Source organism: Somniosus microcephalus, chromosome 3 (assembly GCF_052327205.1).
Source record: "Somniosus microcephalus isolate GS21.2 chromosome 3, FLI_Smic_1.0, whole genome shotgun sequence".
In the NCBI taxonomy this organism is placed as follows: domain Eukaryota; kingdom Metazoa; phylum Chordata; class Chondrichthyes; order Squaliformes; family Somniosidae; genus Somniosus; species Somniosus microcephalus.
In genome coordinates this window covers 349,022,135-349,040,633 of record NC_140989.1, presented here as the reverse complement: position 1 = coordinate 349,040,633, position 18,499 = coordinate 349,022,135, and the positions used below count along the sequence as shown (strand labels likewise).

The 18,499-nt window shown below is 46.2% G+C and overlaps 1 protein-coding gene across 8 annotated transcripts in view; it reads right to left on the bottom strand.

The window, feature by feature from the left end:
- The window catches only part of tgfbr3 (transforming growth factor, beta receptor III), a 245,155-nt gene that overhangs the window by 74,870 nt on the left and 151,786 nt on the right, over positions 1–18,499 (bottom strand). For 7 of the 8 annotated variants that reach the window (XM_085983358.1, XM_085983360.1, XM_085983357.1 and 4 more), the window contains 3 exons: positions 9,297–9,477; positions 8,820–8,988; positions 4,276–4,426 (listed from right to left, as the gene is read on the bottom strand). In XM_085983358.1, the coding sequence (XP_085839484.1) occupies positions 4,276–4,426; positions 8,820–8,988; positions 9,297–9,477 (501 nt within the window). The remainder of the gene's footprint in view (positions 1–4,275; positions 4,427–8,819; positions 8,989–9,296; positions 9,478–18,499) is intronic. The other variant, XM_085983361.1, reaches the window with a different exon arrangement.

Below are 18,499 nucleotides of genomic sequence, written 5' to 3'. Positions count from 1 at the left end.
GGGAAGGCTGCTGAGGGGCAGATGGCGAGACGGCAGATGCCCTTGGGGGTCGGCCTGCACCAGCTCTGGCCTTGGAGTGGCCGGCTGCTGACTGCTCCAACTCTGGCTGGGCGGCAGCAGTCTGTCCAGCAGCTCGTGGCAGCTGCAATGGCGGAGTGGCAGTGTCAGCTGCAGGAATGGTGGCAACCTGGCAGATCGCAGGTGCTCGCCGGTCGCCTGAGACATTTGCACTCGCACGGGCCAGCACTGCAGCATGCGCAGCAAACAGCTGAAGAACAGACTGCTGGGCTGCTGCTGCGCGGCGAGTGCCCTGGCGATGCCTGGCTGATCCAGCGAGGGTGGCAGCAGTTAGTGCCCGTGTGGCCCTGGTCTGTGTCCGCATGACACCAGCCAGTGAATGGACGACACGACTGAGCACTTGGCTAGAAGCCGACTGTGCTGCCGCAAAGTCCTGCAGACTCCTGGCCTGTGCTGCACTGAATAGTTCCAGACTCCTGGCCTGTGCTGCACTGAATTGTTGCAGACTCCTGGCCTGTGCTGCTCCGAATTCCTGCACACTCCTTGACAGAGACTCTATGGAGTCAGGCATCCTTGCCACTGCAGCCATGAGCTCAGTGTGCCTGCGCTCAGCCTGGACGGCCATTTCCTCTAGGAGGCGCACCTCCTCTGCGCTCACCGTCGCAGGACTGGAGGCCGCACTCACCCTCTGGGGAGAAGTCCGCCGAGCTTCCCCACCCCTCCCGCGTTGCTGCAGGCCGCTGGGCCCCGGAGCTTCACTCTCCTCCGACCCTTCCCCCCGGCTCCCCTCCAGGGAAGACGTGTCCCCTACATCGCCATGGGCTGGCGCGGCTGAGGGTGGCACTGATGGGCCGGCTTCCTCTTCCTCCTCCTCGTCTTCCGAAGGGCTGACAGTGGCAGCTTGAGGACCCGCCTCCTCACCTGGCGATTCACCATCTGAAAGCAGGAAGGCACAAGAGTAGCTTTAGAGTGAGGACAGGGCGGCAGCGAGGGAGGCATGAGTGGTGCCATTCACCGCATTGGTCGGACAGTGGCAAAGGATGCTGATCTGATGCACAAGTGGAACGAGAGAGGTCCAAAAAGGTGATGCCCTTACCATTGGTGCCCAGAACAGGGTCGGCATCTCCACTGGCGATGGGGCCAATCAGCCGGCCTACCATAATGCGCTCCACACGCTGGTCGAGGTCGGAGAGCTCTTTGAGGTCAGGACGGACTCCCCCGGTCTCAGTTCGGTTGCGCCGGTTGTGCGCCACCTTGGCCTGCAAGAGAAAGGACGGCCTCTAAGTACAGTGTGAAGCCCTGCTCTTGTCTGCACTGCCTCCCATGATCGAATAGCTAGTACAGTGTGAAGCCCTGATCTTGTCTGCACTGCCTCCCATGGTCGAATAGCTTGGACAGTGTGTAAAGTGCTGAATGTGCAATTGATTTTCATGCCAGTCCCATAGCTGCTGGATGAGGGCTGGCCATTAGGGCTTTCAGGTCCCTTTGCCCATAATGTGAGGTGCACATGCAGGGATGAGGAGGACACTGGAAAGGGTACTCACCCTGACAACCCGAGTGAGGTCGTTGAACTTCTTCCGGCATTGCACAGGAGTCCTGGCAACCACGCTGTTGGAAGACACCCTGTTGGACACCTCCCTCCAGGCTTTCCGGTAGGCGCTGGGCAGCGGCCTCTTGCCACCTTCTGGGAACAAAACATGGCGCCTGCGCTCCACTCCGCCAACCAGCAGCCTCAGGTCACTGTCGCTGAAGCGCTGCGCTCTCTCCCTGGCCTTCTCCATAGTCCTGGGCGTTGTACAGGTGAAGCTGAAGTGGTCAGGCCTAGGTTGAGGGCTGCAGTGTGCAGGGCGTGGCAGGCAAACAAATCCACCCTCCCCCTTTAAGAGCTGACCGGCGCCAGAGTGTCTGCCGTCAATCAAGAACTCGCCGCACCTGCGCTGCGTCCGGCCTCGGGGGTATCGCTCAGCACCGCCGGCTTAGCGCCTAAAGATAGTCGTGCATCGCCTGTTTTAGCGCAGCAGCAACCTCTTGGGGCGATGCGACTGAATATCGGCGAAGGGGGCGCGACTTTGCGCCGGGCGCAAACTTTAGCGGCCGCCCGACTTTACCGCCCCACAAGTGGCTATACTGAATTTCTAGGCCAATCTGTTTTAGTGAGGGATAAGTATTGGCCAGGACACTGAATAACTCCCCTGCTCTTCAAAATAGTGCCACGGGATCTTTTACTTCCACCTGAGAGAGCAGACGGGGCCTCAGTTTAACGTCTCCTCCGAAAGACGGCACCTCCGACAGTGCAGCACTCCCTCAGTACTGTACTGGAATGTCAGCCTAGATGTTTGCGCTCATGTCTCTGGAGACATTTCCACTCTGTCATCAATATACAATTCCATGATCCTATAAACAAACAAAAGTTATCTCTCCAAATTTAGCTTTAGGATGTAAAGAAAAACTTTCATTGATTTCACTACCAAAAAGTTCTTAAGTATGATAATACTGCAATAAGATGTTCAAAAAGAGCAGCTTTACAACAGCACTTTACATTTTGAAAGGCATAAGAAAATAATGACAATTAGGCTGACGTACATGAAATCAATTTGAAGTAGAAGAGATAATGTGAGTTTATTCCACAATTGTTGCCTATACATGCTGTATAAATGTTTCTTTGGTTTTATCTTTAGCCAGCTTTTACCTTTTAATAAAATGGCTCCATTTATCTTTAATTTAGTGAGGCGAGTTGTGCCAAACACAACTAATTATATACTTCCATATTTGAATAATGATTCCATTTGGAATCAATTTATTTGCAACATTTTTCTAATGTTTACATTGAATCAAGGCAACTGCACACACGCACGCACGCACGCGCGCGCGCACGCACACACACACACACACGCACACGCACGCTCTCAGTATCTTTTACTATAGCTCTCGGTTATCCGGAATTTTTGATGAACCGGCACCACGTCGGTCCCGGATAAAAAAGTTTCCCCTGTGTTCTGGGGTGAGTTTTGATCCCCAGGCGGTCCGATCCCACAGTGTTCCCCGCCTGGAAGCCAGCCTGATTGACAGGCTGCCTTAGTCAGGCAGGGAACGCGGGCTGGACAAGACACCGCAGCAACAGGTAGGTGGGGTTCCAAGCCCGGGGGAGGGTGTGCGTTTCTAAGCCTGGGAATGACTTCCTATCCCCAAACCCGGAGATGGGCAGGCTGCTGGTGGGTGAGCTTTTGGGTGGGGGGGGGGGAAGTGGGGTGGGAGGAAGCACTCCTGCTCCTCCCAGTCCACAAGGATTGCTCCTTGAGGCTTCAGTAAAACCTGCACAGCAGGTTAAAGCAGAGTGTGGGCCTCATTTTAAATTTAAAATGCCAACCTGCCACCTGGAAACAGGTTGCTGCCCACCTCCCCATCCCACCTGAGTAAAAGTTGAAAGTGGGAGGGTTGGAGTTGGGATTTAGATTTTTTAAAACTTTAACTTCTCCCTACACCGCAGCAGCCCACCCCACCCGTTTTTTTCATGTGGGACATATTGGGAAGAATTTTCACAAGTAGAGTATGTAATGAAATGGAAAATATTGTTCTTGACGACAGTAACATGGGGCACTGAAATGCTCCCAAATCTGAATGAGCTGGTGGTAAAAAAAAACTAGTCAAAGAAAAGGATGGAAACATGCATCAACAAAAATGGAAAACTGTGGGGAACTGACAAAAGAAACAACATTATCTGCCCTTAAGCACAAGACTCGATAAGCTGTACAGTTACTTTTTGAAGATTTCATGCAAGTACAGAACTCAGCAGCTAACAGCCTGAGGGAACCAGTTGCTCACGACCAACAGAAAAATGCATTCTAAGTATTCCATGTCTCATATTACACTCTTCAGTGCCCTAACCTGTTTTACTAAGTAGAGGAAGATAAAGCTTTTGCAAAGAATTAACTTCTTTTTATGATAAATTGTAATCAACCAAAAGGTATCAAACGTTACTCACATTCTTTCAAGTAACTCTTACATGTTAGAAAGGAAAAACAAACTTAGACAGATTAAAGTTTTTCATAAGCTTTTGGAAGTTTACTTCATTATAGTAATTTAATATTTTTAAAAGCCATCTGTTTATTAATTCATCACAACTTTAAACAATTTCTCACAAGCTAATCCAATGCTAAACCCAGTTTTATTAGTTTGATTTCTGGTTAAGAAGAATTCATTCATTTCTGGTTAAGAAGAATTCATTCATTGAACAGTATTTAATGCTCAAATACTTACAACCACTTCCAGCTTTCCATAGACATCATGTGAGTTGATTACCCAATTGACAGCTTTCTCACACTTGAGAATCAGCAACATATTTCTGGAAAGCATGGTGTCTGGATGCACTGGTCGTATGTCAATAACTATGTCCACCTTGAAAACCCTGCTATGGAAGAATGTAAAAAAGTTAAGTGAATGTGCCAGAAATTTTACTTATCCTGAACCTTTTCCAACTGAACACGTCTCTAGTGTCTGGCCAGTTGATTAAAAAGTTGGATTTAATCCCAGACAATAGAACATGTGCAAAACAGGCTACAACGCAATATTGCATTATAAAATGATTCACAATAACATTCACTCAAAATAATACGACACACTTTTTCCTGCAGTAGTTGAAGGGTCAGATTTTGTGGAGGATGGAATTTGACCATAAACGCAGTTATCTTAACTGCAGTTTAACTTGCACGTAAAAACACATTGGGGGGAATTTTCCCAGCCCTGGGAAGGCGGGACTGCCGGGAAAATGACAGAATCTGGGAGTGGGTACCCATCCCGCTCCCAACCCGCCTCCATGCCATTTTCCCAGGAGGCGGGTCCCCAACTTGCAGAGGGACACGTCTCCTCGAGGCATGAAGGGGATTAGTGCCAATTAACTGCCTGCTCACAGGTAGTGAACAGGCAGTTTTTTGGCTTTTCCCTATCTTGAGCCCTAAAGTGTAGGCTTCCCGACGGTTCCGAACCTCGCCAGGGTCAGCGAGGCGAGCAGTGGGTCTGCGGGGGTGAGAGGGGCCAAAATGTCCACTGTGGAGGTGAGTGATGGGTGCAAATGTGGAGAGGTAAGTATGTGAGGTGAGTGTAAAGTGTTCCAAGAAGTTTACTCTTTGCTTCTTCCTCCAGGCTTCAACCCTTTAGGCTGCGGAGCTGCCTCATCTCAACGGCAGGGAATGCAGAATGGTCGCTGCATTCTCAGATGCAGCTGCCTTCTGCTTTCTGCTCATGAGAGATTTCTAAGTGAGCCTGTGTCCAAGGTCTCACCTTAGAAGACAGATTGTCAGTGTTTGACAGCTTCAGAGAGCTGTCAAACACTGACAATTCATCGGTCAAAAAATCTCGACAGATGAAACGTCATTTGCAGATGTCACCTGTCACTGGCTTTCCATTAATTGGCTGGCTAAGCCCGCAGGGCGGGCTTAACAAGGCCAATCATTGGAAAATAGTGTGGGTTGGCCAGACGTCGCTGGAGGCGGGACTAAAACCCGCCAAGCAGCAGTCCCGCCTCCAACATGTCTCCATTCATAAAATCCAGCCCATTATTTTTGTTTTTAGATCTGGCTGAATACCAGTCAGTTTGGTTGTTTGTTTTTAAAAAGAGGATAACTCTTTCTACTATGTCCTCTTCTATTTACTTTACCTGGTCCATGCATAAAGTATGACTGAGAGGTCAGTCAACCTGCTCCGATGCCTCTGTCAATAATACTATGCGGAGCAGGAATGACTGCAGCTGGTTTTCTGTTCTCTGCTTTGCACATCTCAAAAGTGCTGTGTCAACTTTACTACTTGGGTCACAGCTGATCACCATATTGAGTGTTGGAGTGGGCATTTCAGGCCAAGTGGAAACAAAACTGAATAAAATGATTGTTACTTCCAATATTCTGTTTTTACTGCAGAGTTAAAAATGTGGGAGGTTGAAAAAAGGTTGTTAAAAATGGGAATCCACAAGAGAAAGTTTTAAAAGTCTGCTGCATATATGATACAAGAGTAAGTGAGCTTGTTAAAGTGTGTGCCAACTGTGACTTTGGCAATGGTGGCACAACACCGATGCAGTGCACTAAAGTTTTAACTTTGACTGTTTTTGTTGAGAGGTGCTTGTCAGGTGATCTGGAAACATATTCTGCCTCCTAATTGTAGAAATTTGATTCTCTAATTTGGTGCGAGAGTGTCAGATGATGGGGCCAGGAAATTTAATGGTATTGATTTTTTCCTTGAGACTGAGAAGCAGAGTAGCAAAGGATCAAAGGAGCATTTCCATGGAAAGTACAATGGAAGAGAAATAATGCCTCAATTATACACATAAATTGGAGGGCTTGCAGAGGTAGTATTTGTACTGGAAAGTATAATTACCGCAGCTGGCGGCTGAACTTTTCAGGTTAAAACAGCTTTTTCAAACTACGCAACTAATGACTGAAAATAGAGGGTTTTTTAATTTTAAAATCATGTATGTTTTTAGAGCCATCAACTTTTTCTGTAACTTAACATGAATATTACATTTATAAAAAAAGGTAACAGTTAGTAAATGTGTATTTGATAACATTAAATTTAATGCTCGACAAATTGAAGCGTTCCTTTTGGAAACCCTTTGGGGTGAGGGAGAGGGAATCATGGGAACTATTGTATCCTAGTTAAGATGATACAATGCATCATCATAAACTGTTTACTTAAGTTGAAAGGACTAATTCCAAGACAAAAAGAAAGACTTGCGCCTTTAACGACCATCGGACGTCCCAAAGCGCTTTACAGCCAATGAAGTACTTTTTGAAGTGTAGTCACTGTTGTAATGTAGGATACTCGGCAGCCAATTTGCGCACAGCAAGCTCCCACACGCAACAATGTGATAATGACCAGATAATCTGTTTTTTAGTGATGTTGATTGAGGGATAAGTATTGGCCAGGACACCGGGGATAACTCCCCTGCTCTTCTTCAAAATAGTGCCATGGTATCTTTAACGTCCGCCTGAGAGAGCAGACGGGGCCTCGGTTTAACATCTCATCCAAAAGACGGCACCTCCAACAGTGCTGCACTCCCTCAGTACTGCACTGGAGTGTCAGCCTAGATTTTTTGTGCTCAAGTTTCTGCAGTGAGACTTGAAACACAACCTTCTGACTCAGAGAGGGTGCTACCAACTGAGCCACAGCTGACTCCTAAATGCAACATGTAAGTGCCCTATTAAATAATGGTCATCAGGGAGTTGTCTGGAAGTATGTTAGTTCTGTCTAAGTCATGAAAGTTTAACCAAGACGAGACAAGATATAGTTTATAAACCTGATGTCCAAAAATGTTGTGATTTTACAAATACAGTATGTATAAGTGATGGCAGAATAGGTTGCAATGTTAGAAGATTATTTAAAAATTGAAATCTATTTAAAATTTGAATTAATTCATTTTATTTTTCTGTGCTACAAAATAAGAACTGAGTGCTTTAGTAAGGAAATAATGGATACCTGGGAGTGAGTTACTATGCTGCAATCTAATTGAAAGATTTACACAACTTCATAAATTCTGAGATTAATTACAGTTTCAAATGTTAAAAATGCTTTACTTAAATGCAGTTTTAAACTTTTGGGACATCTTTGGCTCTTAACCACACTCCACATCCTAAGCATTGTGATGATGTTTATAAATCACATTGGGGTTATAAAACACTAATTTTAGTGCCCTGGAAAAATTAGCACCCCCGCGACGGAAATTGAGTGGTAGCGCCCCAAGAGGGTAGCGGGGCGCTTCCAGTAGCCTGGGGCGCAGCGAGGAAATATCATGGCGCTATGTGCCACGGTATTGCAGGCCTTCCTCCCCTTCTTAAAGGAGAAGGGCCTTGCGCAGCGCGACCCGAGGCCCAGCTGGGCCCCTGGGGATTGGGAGTGCCGGCAAAAGATCCCGGCAGATCCTGAAGAGAAGTGCCGGGCTCATAATAATAATAATTCAACTTTATTGTCATTGTACAATGCACAAGTACATGAACAACGAAATGTGATCTTGCAAGCTCCCACGAGTCCCGTACAAATAACATTAACATTAAACGTAAATAGCACCGTCCTGGGAGAAGCAAAGCCGCTGCGTCTGTGCGCGCCGCCATTCCATTTCCACCATTCCTCCTGTCCAACAATCTTCAGCCCAACGCCCGGGCCTGCTCACCAGCCGCCCCTCCCAGGGCTCCTTCCGTGACCTTCTCACCAACCGCCCCTCCTCAGGGCTCCTTCCGTGACCTTCTGCACCTGGTCTTCCCTGATGGTCACCCCTCCAGGTACTAACCAGGCCTGGCTCTGCTTAGCTTCCAAGCCTTGCCAGTGACCCTGTCCCTAGTCCCAGGAACAGTCTTGGCGCGCAGCCGGCACTCCGTGGGGGGGGGGGGGGGAGGGGGAGGTGTAAGGAGGCCCGAGTTGGGAGTGGAGGCAGGTGCTGGTAGGCGGCCAGCAACAAAAATGGCCGTCCGGCACCTCTCCTTTAAATAGCACCTCCCTGGCCGCAGGTAGGCCCCCCTGACCCCGTCGGACATAGTGTCCGGCGGTAAGTCAAGGGGTGCTACCGAAGATAGTGAGCAGGGCGCTGCGCACGGTGATGACGTCATCGCCTGCGGGGCACTACCGGTTACCACCGCTGCTAACATCCCACTGAATTTTGCGGGAGGCGTTGGTGACGCCGCGCCCGGGCGCTAGTTGCTTGCGCCCCGTTAGCTAACAGGAGGCGCAAAGCAACCGAATTTTTCCCCCATTATGCTTTATCACACAGCAATTTAGCATTTAAAGTATTCAAGAACAGAAAGCAAACAAACATTTTCATTTACCTGTATGGGCTAGAACTTGGAGTTTCAAGTTCAATAACATGAACCTCCTTTTCTGCTGTTGGGTTGGATAGTACACAGCCCTGTGCAGGTTGTATCTTAAGATATGCCGCAAGATAATTCTGGGATAGAAAGTTCTTTTCTATGACGCATGTTGGTGGCAACAGGGGATCTAAAAGAGGTCAGAAATATTGTCTATGATTTACTTAGTTTCACTGTAGTTATAATAAATTTTTGTTGAAATATCAAATTTACTAAGTTATGAAAAACTATAAATGTTCCAAATACACAGTTGTAGGTAATAAGCATTAAACAATAAATAACTTTGAAAAAAATCAAAATGTCTCAGCATTCTGTAAAACCAATTTCAAATAACTACACAAATAATTGTATCGCTTAATAACAGTCACATCCTAGTTATTAATACAGCTTGGACTACTGGACACAAACAGTCTTCATTATAATGTACGACTGACCCACCTTCACCTACTTTGATGTAGATGTTATTAGCCTTATTCAGTTCAGTGAAAGAAGTCACAGACCCATATTTTTTCTGGGTCCACTGCAGTAAGTGTCTGCTGCCTTGGGGCAGAGAATGTTCCTCCAATGATCTTGAGGTAAAGTTTACTGTTGGAAACTGAACAGTAGAATTCGTAGATACCTGAGGGATGGAAGAATAAAACAGTTCTTGAGTGACAGGTGATATTGTTGGGTTTCACTTACTCGGAGTGCATTAATTCTGTATTAAATTAGTTACTTTTTTCTTCTTTTTGGTGCAGTTGCAGAAATGCAGGTTTGCTTATTGCACATAGCTGGAGCTAGGAATTGTTACAATGAATAAGAAAGACTTGGATTCATATAGTGCCTTTTACGACCTCAGAACCTCCCAAAGCGCTTTACAGCCAATGAAGTACTATTGTATTGTAGGGAATGCAGAACTGAACAGTCAAATCAGAAAAAAATCTGTAATGATGGTGCTGAAACAACTTAACTCCTTTATAGTTATTGTAAGCACTATAAATAAAGCTCAATACTTGAATTGAGCTGTGAAGTCCACAAATTGAATGCTAACAAACAAGTGTAGAAATGTAATGCAAGTCATTGTGGATGGCATAATGGAATGGGAAATGCCCTCTGTGGCCGAAATTTTAATCTGAAGGAGGGTTGGGAGTGGGGGAGGGGGCTAGAAAGCGGTCAGGAAAACCAGGAGAACAGGTTTCCAGCAGGCCCTGCCGAATTAAACGGCTGGACCTGATTAACATTTCAAAGCTCGGTTTCCCACCTGCAGCCAGCCAAGTAGTGAGGGAGGGTTCGGGTGGGGGTGGTCGGGGGCCGGAGGATCGGGGCCAGCCAGAGGAGCATCGGGTGAGGGGAAAAAGATTGGAGCCGGCTGGAGTAGCATCGGGGGGTTGGGGGTGTTCGGGACTCAGGAACTGGAGGAGCATCGGGGCTGGAGGGGGGAAATCAGAGGCTTCGGGTGGGGGGGTGGGGGTTAATAATTGGAGGCCTGGGGGGGGGGGGGGGGGGTTCCAATTGCAGTGGATGGGTGAGCCAAGGATTCTGGACACAGCAGGCAAGTGTAAAGGCACTTACCTCCTGGATCCAGCAGAACTTGGCTTAGTTTGGCTGGCGGGTTCCCCGAGGCCCGAGAAACCCGACCAGCCAGAGTTAAATTTGAAATGGTGATTAAATCTGAGGCACACCAGTGTCATTATAATATTTAAATGGGCGACTGGCCTCCTGGGAGCGGGGTTGGCTGCCCGTCCCACCGCCATTAAAACTGGAAGTGGGTGGGTTGGAGGCGGGATTCCGTTTAACACACTATTCTCCCAACTGACCCCAACCCACCTGTTTTTGGGGGCTAAAGTTTCCCCTTATGGGTCAGAAAGGCAACCCACAACAAAACAGAGTCCAGCATCATGATAAGCTTGTTACTAAAATTCAACAAAAAATTGAAAATAATTTGAATTACAAGTAGTTAAAAGGGTATTCCTTTCCCAAGTAAGGATTATCATACCCTCATACACCCCAGTCCAAAAGCTGGACTCTTAAGTTTGCTACCTATATTTCTCCTCTTGGCCCCCCTTCCCCCTAATTATAATATCCAAGTATCAGGAACATGTTCCTAATCTGGAAACACCACTCCTTAAAAAATCATGGCCCGGATTTTGCTATCACCGCTATTAAATGCAGAAATCAGGAAGCTGCTGTCCGAGTTGCCCCGCTCCTCCAGAAACTGCGCTATAACAGTATTTTACCGAGAGACTCGGTATCGAAAGTCATGAAGGGCGTGAACTTGCTGTATTTACGTGATAGATACCCACTAAACTTGCCAGAAAATGTTAGGGCTTGCCCATTTCAGCATAAGTAATTTATTTACGGCGTGATAAGTCTTAATTACTGCCAAACAACCTCTCTGGCACTGAAAATTAACTTTTACAAGAGTGGAGTCTCAATCTTTCAGATTTTAATTATTGTTGGAGATTTTTTTTTAATGTATTACTTTTTCTTTGTTTCTTATCTCTCTATCGTAATCCCATATATATCTTTCCCTCTCTATTTCACTTTCTGTGCGTGATTTGGCATTGAATAAACTACTTTCTTGTTCGGACTCTGCTTTCATCAGTAAGGATTCTTCAATCTGATTGGTTAAGGAGATACACAGTTGCTTTCCCTGCTCTCACAGGTCACAGATCCCCATTAGAGATCGCCGCGCCAAAATAAGAACAACATAAGAACATAAGAAATAACAACAGAAAACGCTGGAAAAACTCAGCAGGCCAGGGCAGCATCCGTGGAGAGAGAAACGGAGTTAACGTTTCAGGTCGAAGACCCTTCGTCAGAACATAAGAAATAGGAGCAGGAGTACGCCCTTTGAGCCTGCTCCGCCATTCAATGAGATCATGGCTGATCTTCTGCCTCAACTCCATTCACCGGCCCTATCGCCATATCCCTTGTTGCCCTTACTAGTCAGAAATCTATCAACTTCTGTTTTCAATATACCCAATGGCTGAGCCTCTGCAGCCCCCTGGGGTAGAGAATTCCAAAGATTCACCACCCTCTATGTGAAGAAATTTCTTCTCATCTCAGTCCTGAATGGCCTACCCTTTATCCTGAGGCTGTGGCCCCTGGTTCTAGACTCCCTAGCCAAGGGAAACATTCTCCCAGCATCCACCCTATCAAGCCCTATAATAACTTTGTATGCTTCAATGAGATCCCCTCTCATTCTTCTGAATTCAAGAGAATACAGGCCTAGTTTACTCAATCTCATCTCATACGACAGTCCCGCTGTCCCAGGAATCAATCTCATGAACCTTCGTTGCACTCCCTCTATGGCAAGTATATCCTTCCTTAGGTAAGGAGACCAAAATTGTACACAGTACTCCAGGTGTGGTCTCACCAAGGCCCTATATAATTGGAGTAAGACTTCTTTACTCCTGCACTCAAATCCTCTTGTAATGAAGGCCAGCATACCATTTGCCTTCCTAATGGCTTGCTGCACCTGCACATTCACTTTCAGTGACTCGTGTACAAGGACACCCAGGTCCCTTTGAGCATTTGCATTCCCCAATCTTTCACCATTTAGGAAATACTCTGCCTTTCTGTTTTTTCTACCAAAGTGGATAACTTCACATTTATCCACATTATATTCCATCTGCCATGTTCTCGCCCACTCACTGAGCCTGTCAAGATCCCCTTGAAGCCTCTTCACAACTGACACTGCCACGTAGCTTTGTATCATCAGCAAATTTGGAAATGTTACATTTAGTCCCCTCATCCAAATCATTGATATAGATTGTGAATAGCTGGGGCCCAAGCACCAATCCTTGCGGTACCCCACTAGTCATAGCCCGCCATCCTGAAATGGATTTCTAATCACTGCAAATTCCAGTGCAAAAGCCCATAGAAAGTCTGTGGGCAAGTGTGAGTGTAATGACTGGCTGCCCGCAAAATCCAGGCCCACATTTTCACTATTGTTAAGGAGCCATGGCTATTCCCTCCTAATTTGTAAAAGTGAATTTATTCAATTTCCATCTTTAAAATGTGAATGTAATTGAGAAATATAAACAATGGTGCAGTAGTGAATGAACGTACTACAACTCTTACCAACGCTAAAAGATAACATTGATTAAAATTAGGCAGCAGACACTGGCCCACAGCAACTGGCTTTATAAAAACATAAAACATAAGAAATAGGAACAGGAGTAGGCCATTTGGTCCCTCGAGCCTGCTCCGCCATTCAATAAGATCATGGCTGATCTTCTACCTCAACTCCACTTTCCTGCACTATCCCCATATTCCTCGATTCCCTTAATATCCAAAAATCTATCGATCTCTGTCTTGAATATACTCAACAACTGAGCCTCTACAGCCCTCTGGGGTAGAGAATTCCAAAGATTCACCACCCTCTGAGTGAAGAAATTTCTCCTCATCTCAGTCCTAAATGGCCGACCCCTTATTCTGAGACTGTGACCCCTGGTTCTAGACTCCCCCAGCCAGGGGAAACATCCTCCCTGCATCTACCCTGTCAAGCCCTGTAAGAATTTTGTATGTTCCAATGAGATCACCTCTCATTCTTCTAAACTCCAGAGAATATAGGCCTAGTCTACTCAATCTCTCCTCATAGGACAATCCCCCCATCCCAGGAATCAGTCTGGTGAACCTTCATTGCACTCCCCCTATGACAAGTATATCCTTCCTTCGGTAAGGAGACCAAAACTGTACACAATACTCCTGGTGCGGCCTCACCAGGGCCCTATATAATTGCAGTAAGACGTCTTTACTCTTATACTCAAATCCTCTTGTAATAAAGGCCAACATACCATTTGCTTTCCTAATTGCTTTCTGTACCTGCATGTTAACTTTCAGTGATTCATGTACAAGGACACCCAGGTCCCTCTGAACACCAACATTTCCCAATCTCTCACCATTTAAAAAATACCCTGCTTTTCTATTTTTCCTACCAAAGTGGTTAACTTCACATTTCCCCACATTATATTCCATTTGCCATGTTCTTGTCCACTCACTTAGCCTGTCTATATCCCCTTGAAGCCTCTTTGCATCCTCCTCACAACTTACATTCCCACCCAGCTTTGTATCATCAGCAAACTTGGATATATTACATTTGGTCCCCTCATTCAAATCATTGATATAGATTGTGAATAGCTGAGGCCCAAGCACTGATCCTTGCGGTACCCCACTAGTTACAGCTTGCCTATCAGCAAATTACCCATTTATTCCTACTCTCTGTTTTCTGTCCGTTAATCAATCCTCAATCCATGCTAGTATATTACCCCCAATCCCATGAGCCCTAACTTTGTTTAATAACCTCTTTTGTGGCACCTTATCGAATGCCTTCTGAAAATCCATACACCACATCCACTGGTTCTCCCTCATCTATTCTGCTAGTTACAACCTCAAAACACTCTTAACAGTTTTGTCAAACACGATTTCCCTTTCATAAATCAGTGTTGACTCTGCCCAATCCTATTATTATTTTCTAAGTGTCCTGTTACCACGTCCTTAATAATAGATTCTAGCATTTTTCCTACTACTGTCAGGCTAACTGGTCTGTAGTTTCCTGTTTTCGCTCTCCCTCCTTTCTTAAATAGTAGGGTTACATTGGTTCCCACGGATTGGAAGGTAGCCATTCTAGAATCTATGGAATTTTGGAAAATGACAACCAATGCATCCACTATCTCTATAGCCACCTCTTTCAAAACCCTAGGATGTAGTCCATCAAGTCCAAGGCATTTATCGGCTTTCAGTCCCATCAATTTCTCCAGTACTTTTTTTTTTTTTTTACTAATACTAATTTCTTTCAGTTCCTCATTCTCACTAAACCCTTGGGTCTCCACTATTTCCGGGAAGTTTTTTGCATCTTTTTCCGTGAAGACAGACACAAACAAAAGTGGCAGTCAGAGAAATCAACGGTTTAAATCAAACATGGCCACAGTAAATAATAATTCTAATAGGTCTAAGAGCGTTAAAAAGACAAGCCTGAGGCTTTGTGTCTTAATGCGAGGAGCATTCGTAATAAGGTGGATGAATTAGCTGGGCGAATAGAGGTAAACGAATATGATTTGATTGGGATTATGAAAACATGGCTCCAGGGTGACCAAGGCTGGGAACTCAACATCCAGGGGTATTCAATATTCAGGAAAGATAGGCAAAAAGGAAAGGGAGGTGGGGTAGCATTGCTGGTTAAAGAAGGGATTAACACAATTGTAAGGAAGGATATTAGCTCTGATGATGTGGAATCTGTATGGGTAGAATTGAGAAATACCAAGGGGCAGAAAACGTTAGTGGGAGTAGTATATAGAACTCCAAACAGTAATGTGGAGGTTGGGGATGGCATTAAAAGGGAAATTAGAGAAGCGTGCAATAAGGGCACAGCAGTCATCATGGGTGACTTTAATCTACATATAGATTGGGCTAACCAAATTAGTAACAATACTGTGGAGGAGGAATTCCTGGAGTGTTTACGGGATGGTTTCCTGGACCAATTATGTCGAGGAACCAACCAGAGATCAGGCCATCTTAGACTGGGTATTATGTAACGAGAAAGGGTTAATTAGCAATCTTGTTGTACGAGGCCCCTTCGTTCGGCGCGATCATAATATGATCGAATTCTTCATTAAGATGGAGAATGAAGTAGTTGACTCAAAGACTAGGGTCCTGAATTTAAATAAAGGAAACGACGATGGTCTGAGGCGCGAGTTGGGTAGGATTGATTGGGGAATGTCACTCAAAGGGTTGACGGTGGATAGGCAATGGCAAACATTCAAAGACCGCATGGATGAACTACAGAATTTGTTCATCCCAGTTTGGCATAAAAATAAAACAAAAAAGATGACTCAACCGTGGCTAACAAGGGAAATTAGGGATAGCATAAGATCCAAGGAGAGGACATATAAATTGGCCAGAAAAAGCAGTAAACCTGAGGATTGGGAGCAGTTTAGGATTCAACAAAGGAGGGCAAAGGGATTAATTAAGGGGAAAATAGAATATGAGAGTAAGCTCGCAAGGAACATAAAAACTGACTGTAAAACCTTTTATAGATATGTGAAGAGAAAAAGATTGGTGAAGTCAAGCGTAGGTCCCTTGCAGTCAGAATCAGGGGAATTTATAATGGGGAACAAAGAAATGACAGACCAATTAAATACATATTTTGGTTCTGTCTTCACAAAGGAGGACACAAATAGTCTCCCAGAGATGTCGGGGAACATAGGGTCTGATGAAGGGGAGGAACTGAAAAATCAGTATTTGTAGGGAAATGGTGTTAGGGAAATTGATGGGATTGAAGGCCGATAAATCCCCAGGGCCTGATAATCTACATCCTAGGGTACTTAAGGAAGTGGTCCTAGAAATAGTAGATGCATTGCTGATCATCTTCCAACATTCGATGGAATCTGGAACAGTACCCATGGATAGGAGGGTAGCTACTGTTACCCCACTATTCAAAAAAGGTGGTAGAGAGAAAACAGGGAATTACAGACCGGTAAGCCTAACATCGGTAGTGGGGAAAATGCTAGAGTCCATTATAAAAGATGTAATAGCAGAGCACTTGGAAAACAGTGACAGGATCGGACAAAGTCAACATGGATTTACAAAAGGTAAATCGTGCTTGACTAATCTACTGGAATTTTTTGATAGAGCACTCGGAGCAGCGGGAGCAGAGGAGGAGCAGCCGGGTATAAAAACCCACGACCAGCGAGGCCAGAGAGCACTCGGAGCAGCGGGAGCAGAGGAGCAGCAGCCGGGTATAAAAACCCACGACCAGCGAGGCCCGAGAGCACTCGGAGCAGCGGGAGCAGAGGAGGAGCAGCCGGGTATAAAAACCCACGACCAGCGAGGCCCGAGAGCACTCGGAGCAGCGGAGGAGCAGCCGGGTATAAAAACCCACGACCAGCGAGGCCCGAGAGCACTCGGAGCAGAGGGGTATAAAAACCCACGACCAGCGAGGCTTACCAACTCCGCAGCGGGGAGAGAGGTAAAAAATAGTCAGTGTGTGATGTCACCAGGGAGCAGGTAAGTGATTGGTTGGTGAGTATTTCTCTTTTTTAAACTTTAACTCTGTAGTTTAGCGTTACTAGGGTCTTTTCTGGTGTAGCAGGTACTGTTGGTAGACTATACAAGAGCCTTAGAGATATCTTTAATTGGTGATAGTAAATTAATTTAAATTAATTAAGGGGAAAGTCATGCCAGGAGAGCCCAGCCCCGTGATGTGCTCCTCCTGCTCCATGTGGGAATTCAGGGACACTGCCCCTGGTGACTACGTGTGCAGGAAATGCATCCATCTGCAGCTATTAGCAGACCGCATTGAGGAGCTGGAGCTGCGGGTGGATGTGTTGTGGAGCATTCACGAGGCTGAGAAGTTCGTGGATAGCACGTTTAGTGAGTTGGTCACACCGCAGGGAAGGGCTGCACAGGAAAAAAGGAAATGGGTGACCACCAGGCGGAGCAATAGAAGTAGGCAGGTAGTGCAGAAAACCCCTGTGACCATTCCCCTCGCAAACAAGTATACCGTTTTGGATACTGTTGGGGGGAATGACTCACCAGGGGAAGGCAGCAGCAGCCAGCTTTCTGGCACTGGGGGCGCTCCTGCTGCCCAGGAGGGGAGGAAAAAAAGAGTGGGAGAGCAATAGTCGTAGGGGATTCTATAGTAAGGGGAACAGATAGGCGTTTCTGTGGCCGTAGACGTGAATCCAGGATGGTTTGTTGCCTCCCTGGTGCCAGGGTCAAGGATGTCACTGAGCGGCTGCAGGGCATTCTGGAGGGGGAGGGTGAACAGCCAGAGGTCGTGGTCCACATTGGTACCAACGACATAGGTAAAAAGAGGGATGAGGTCCTGCAGCAAGAATTTAGGGAGCTAGGGGCAAGATTAAGGAGCAGGACCTCAAAGGTTGTAATCTCTGGATTACTCCCGGTGCCACGTGCTAGTGAGTATAGGAATAGGAGGATAGAACAGATGAATGCGTGGCTAAAGGGATGGTGCAGGAGGGAGGGCTTTAGTTTCCTGGATCACTGGGTCTGCTTCTGGGACAGGTGGGACTTGTACAAGTCAGACGGTTTACACCTGAACCAGAGGGGAACCAATATCCTTGCGGGGAGGTTTGCTAGCACTGCTGGGGGGGGGGTTTAAACTAATTCGGCAGGGGGATGGGATACAGAGTGGAGCTATAGTAGGGGGTGATGTACAGCCAAATAAGGAGGAAAAAACAAGTCAGCAGGGAAGGCAGAGCAAAGATGTGAAGGCAAAAGGGAATATGGCAGGGCTGGAAGGCATTTATTTTAATGCAAGGAGTCTTGCAAATAAGGTGGATGAACTGAAGTTGTTGTTGAACACATGGGAGTACGATATTGTTGCTATCACGGAGACATGGTTGAGGGAGGGTCAGGACTGGCAGCTAAATATTCCGGGGTATAGAATCTTCAGGCAAGACAGAGGGGGGTGTAAAAGGGGAGGGGGTGTTGCAATATTAATTAAGGAGTCTATTACTGCTGTAAGGAGGGATGATATATTAGCGGGTTCCTCTAATGAGGCCATATGGGTAGAACTTAAAAACAAAAAGGGGTCAAGTACCTTGCTGGGAGTGTACTATAGGCCCCCAAACAGTCAGGGGGAGATAGAGGAACAGATATGCAGGCAGATGTCAGAAAAGTGTGAAAATAATAGGGTA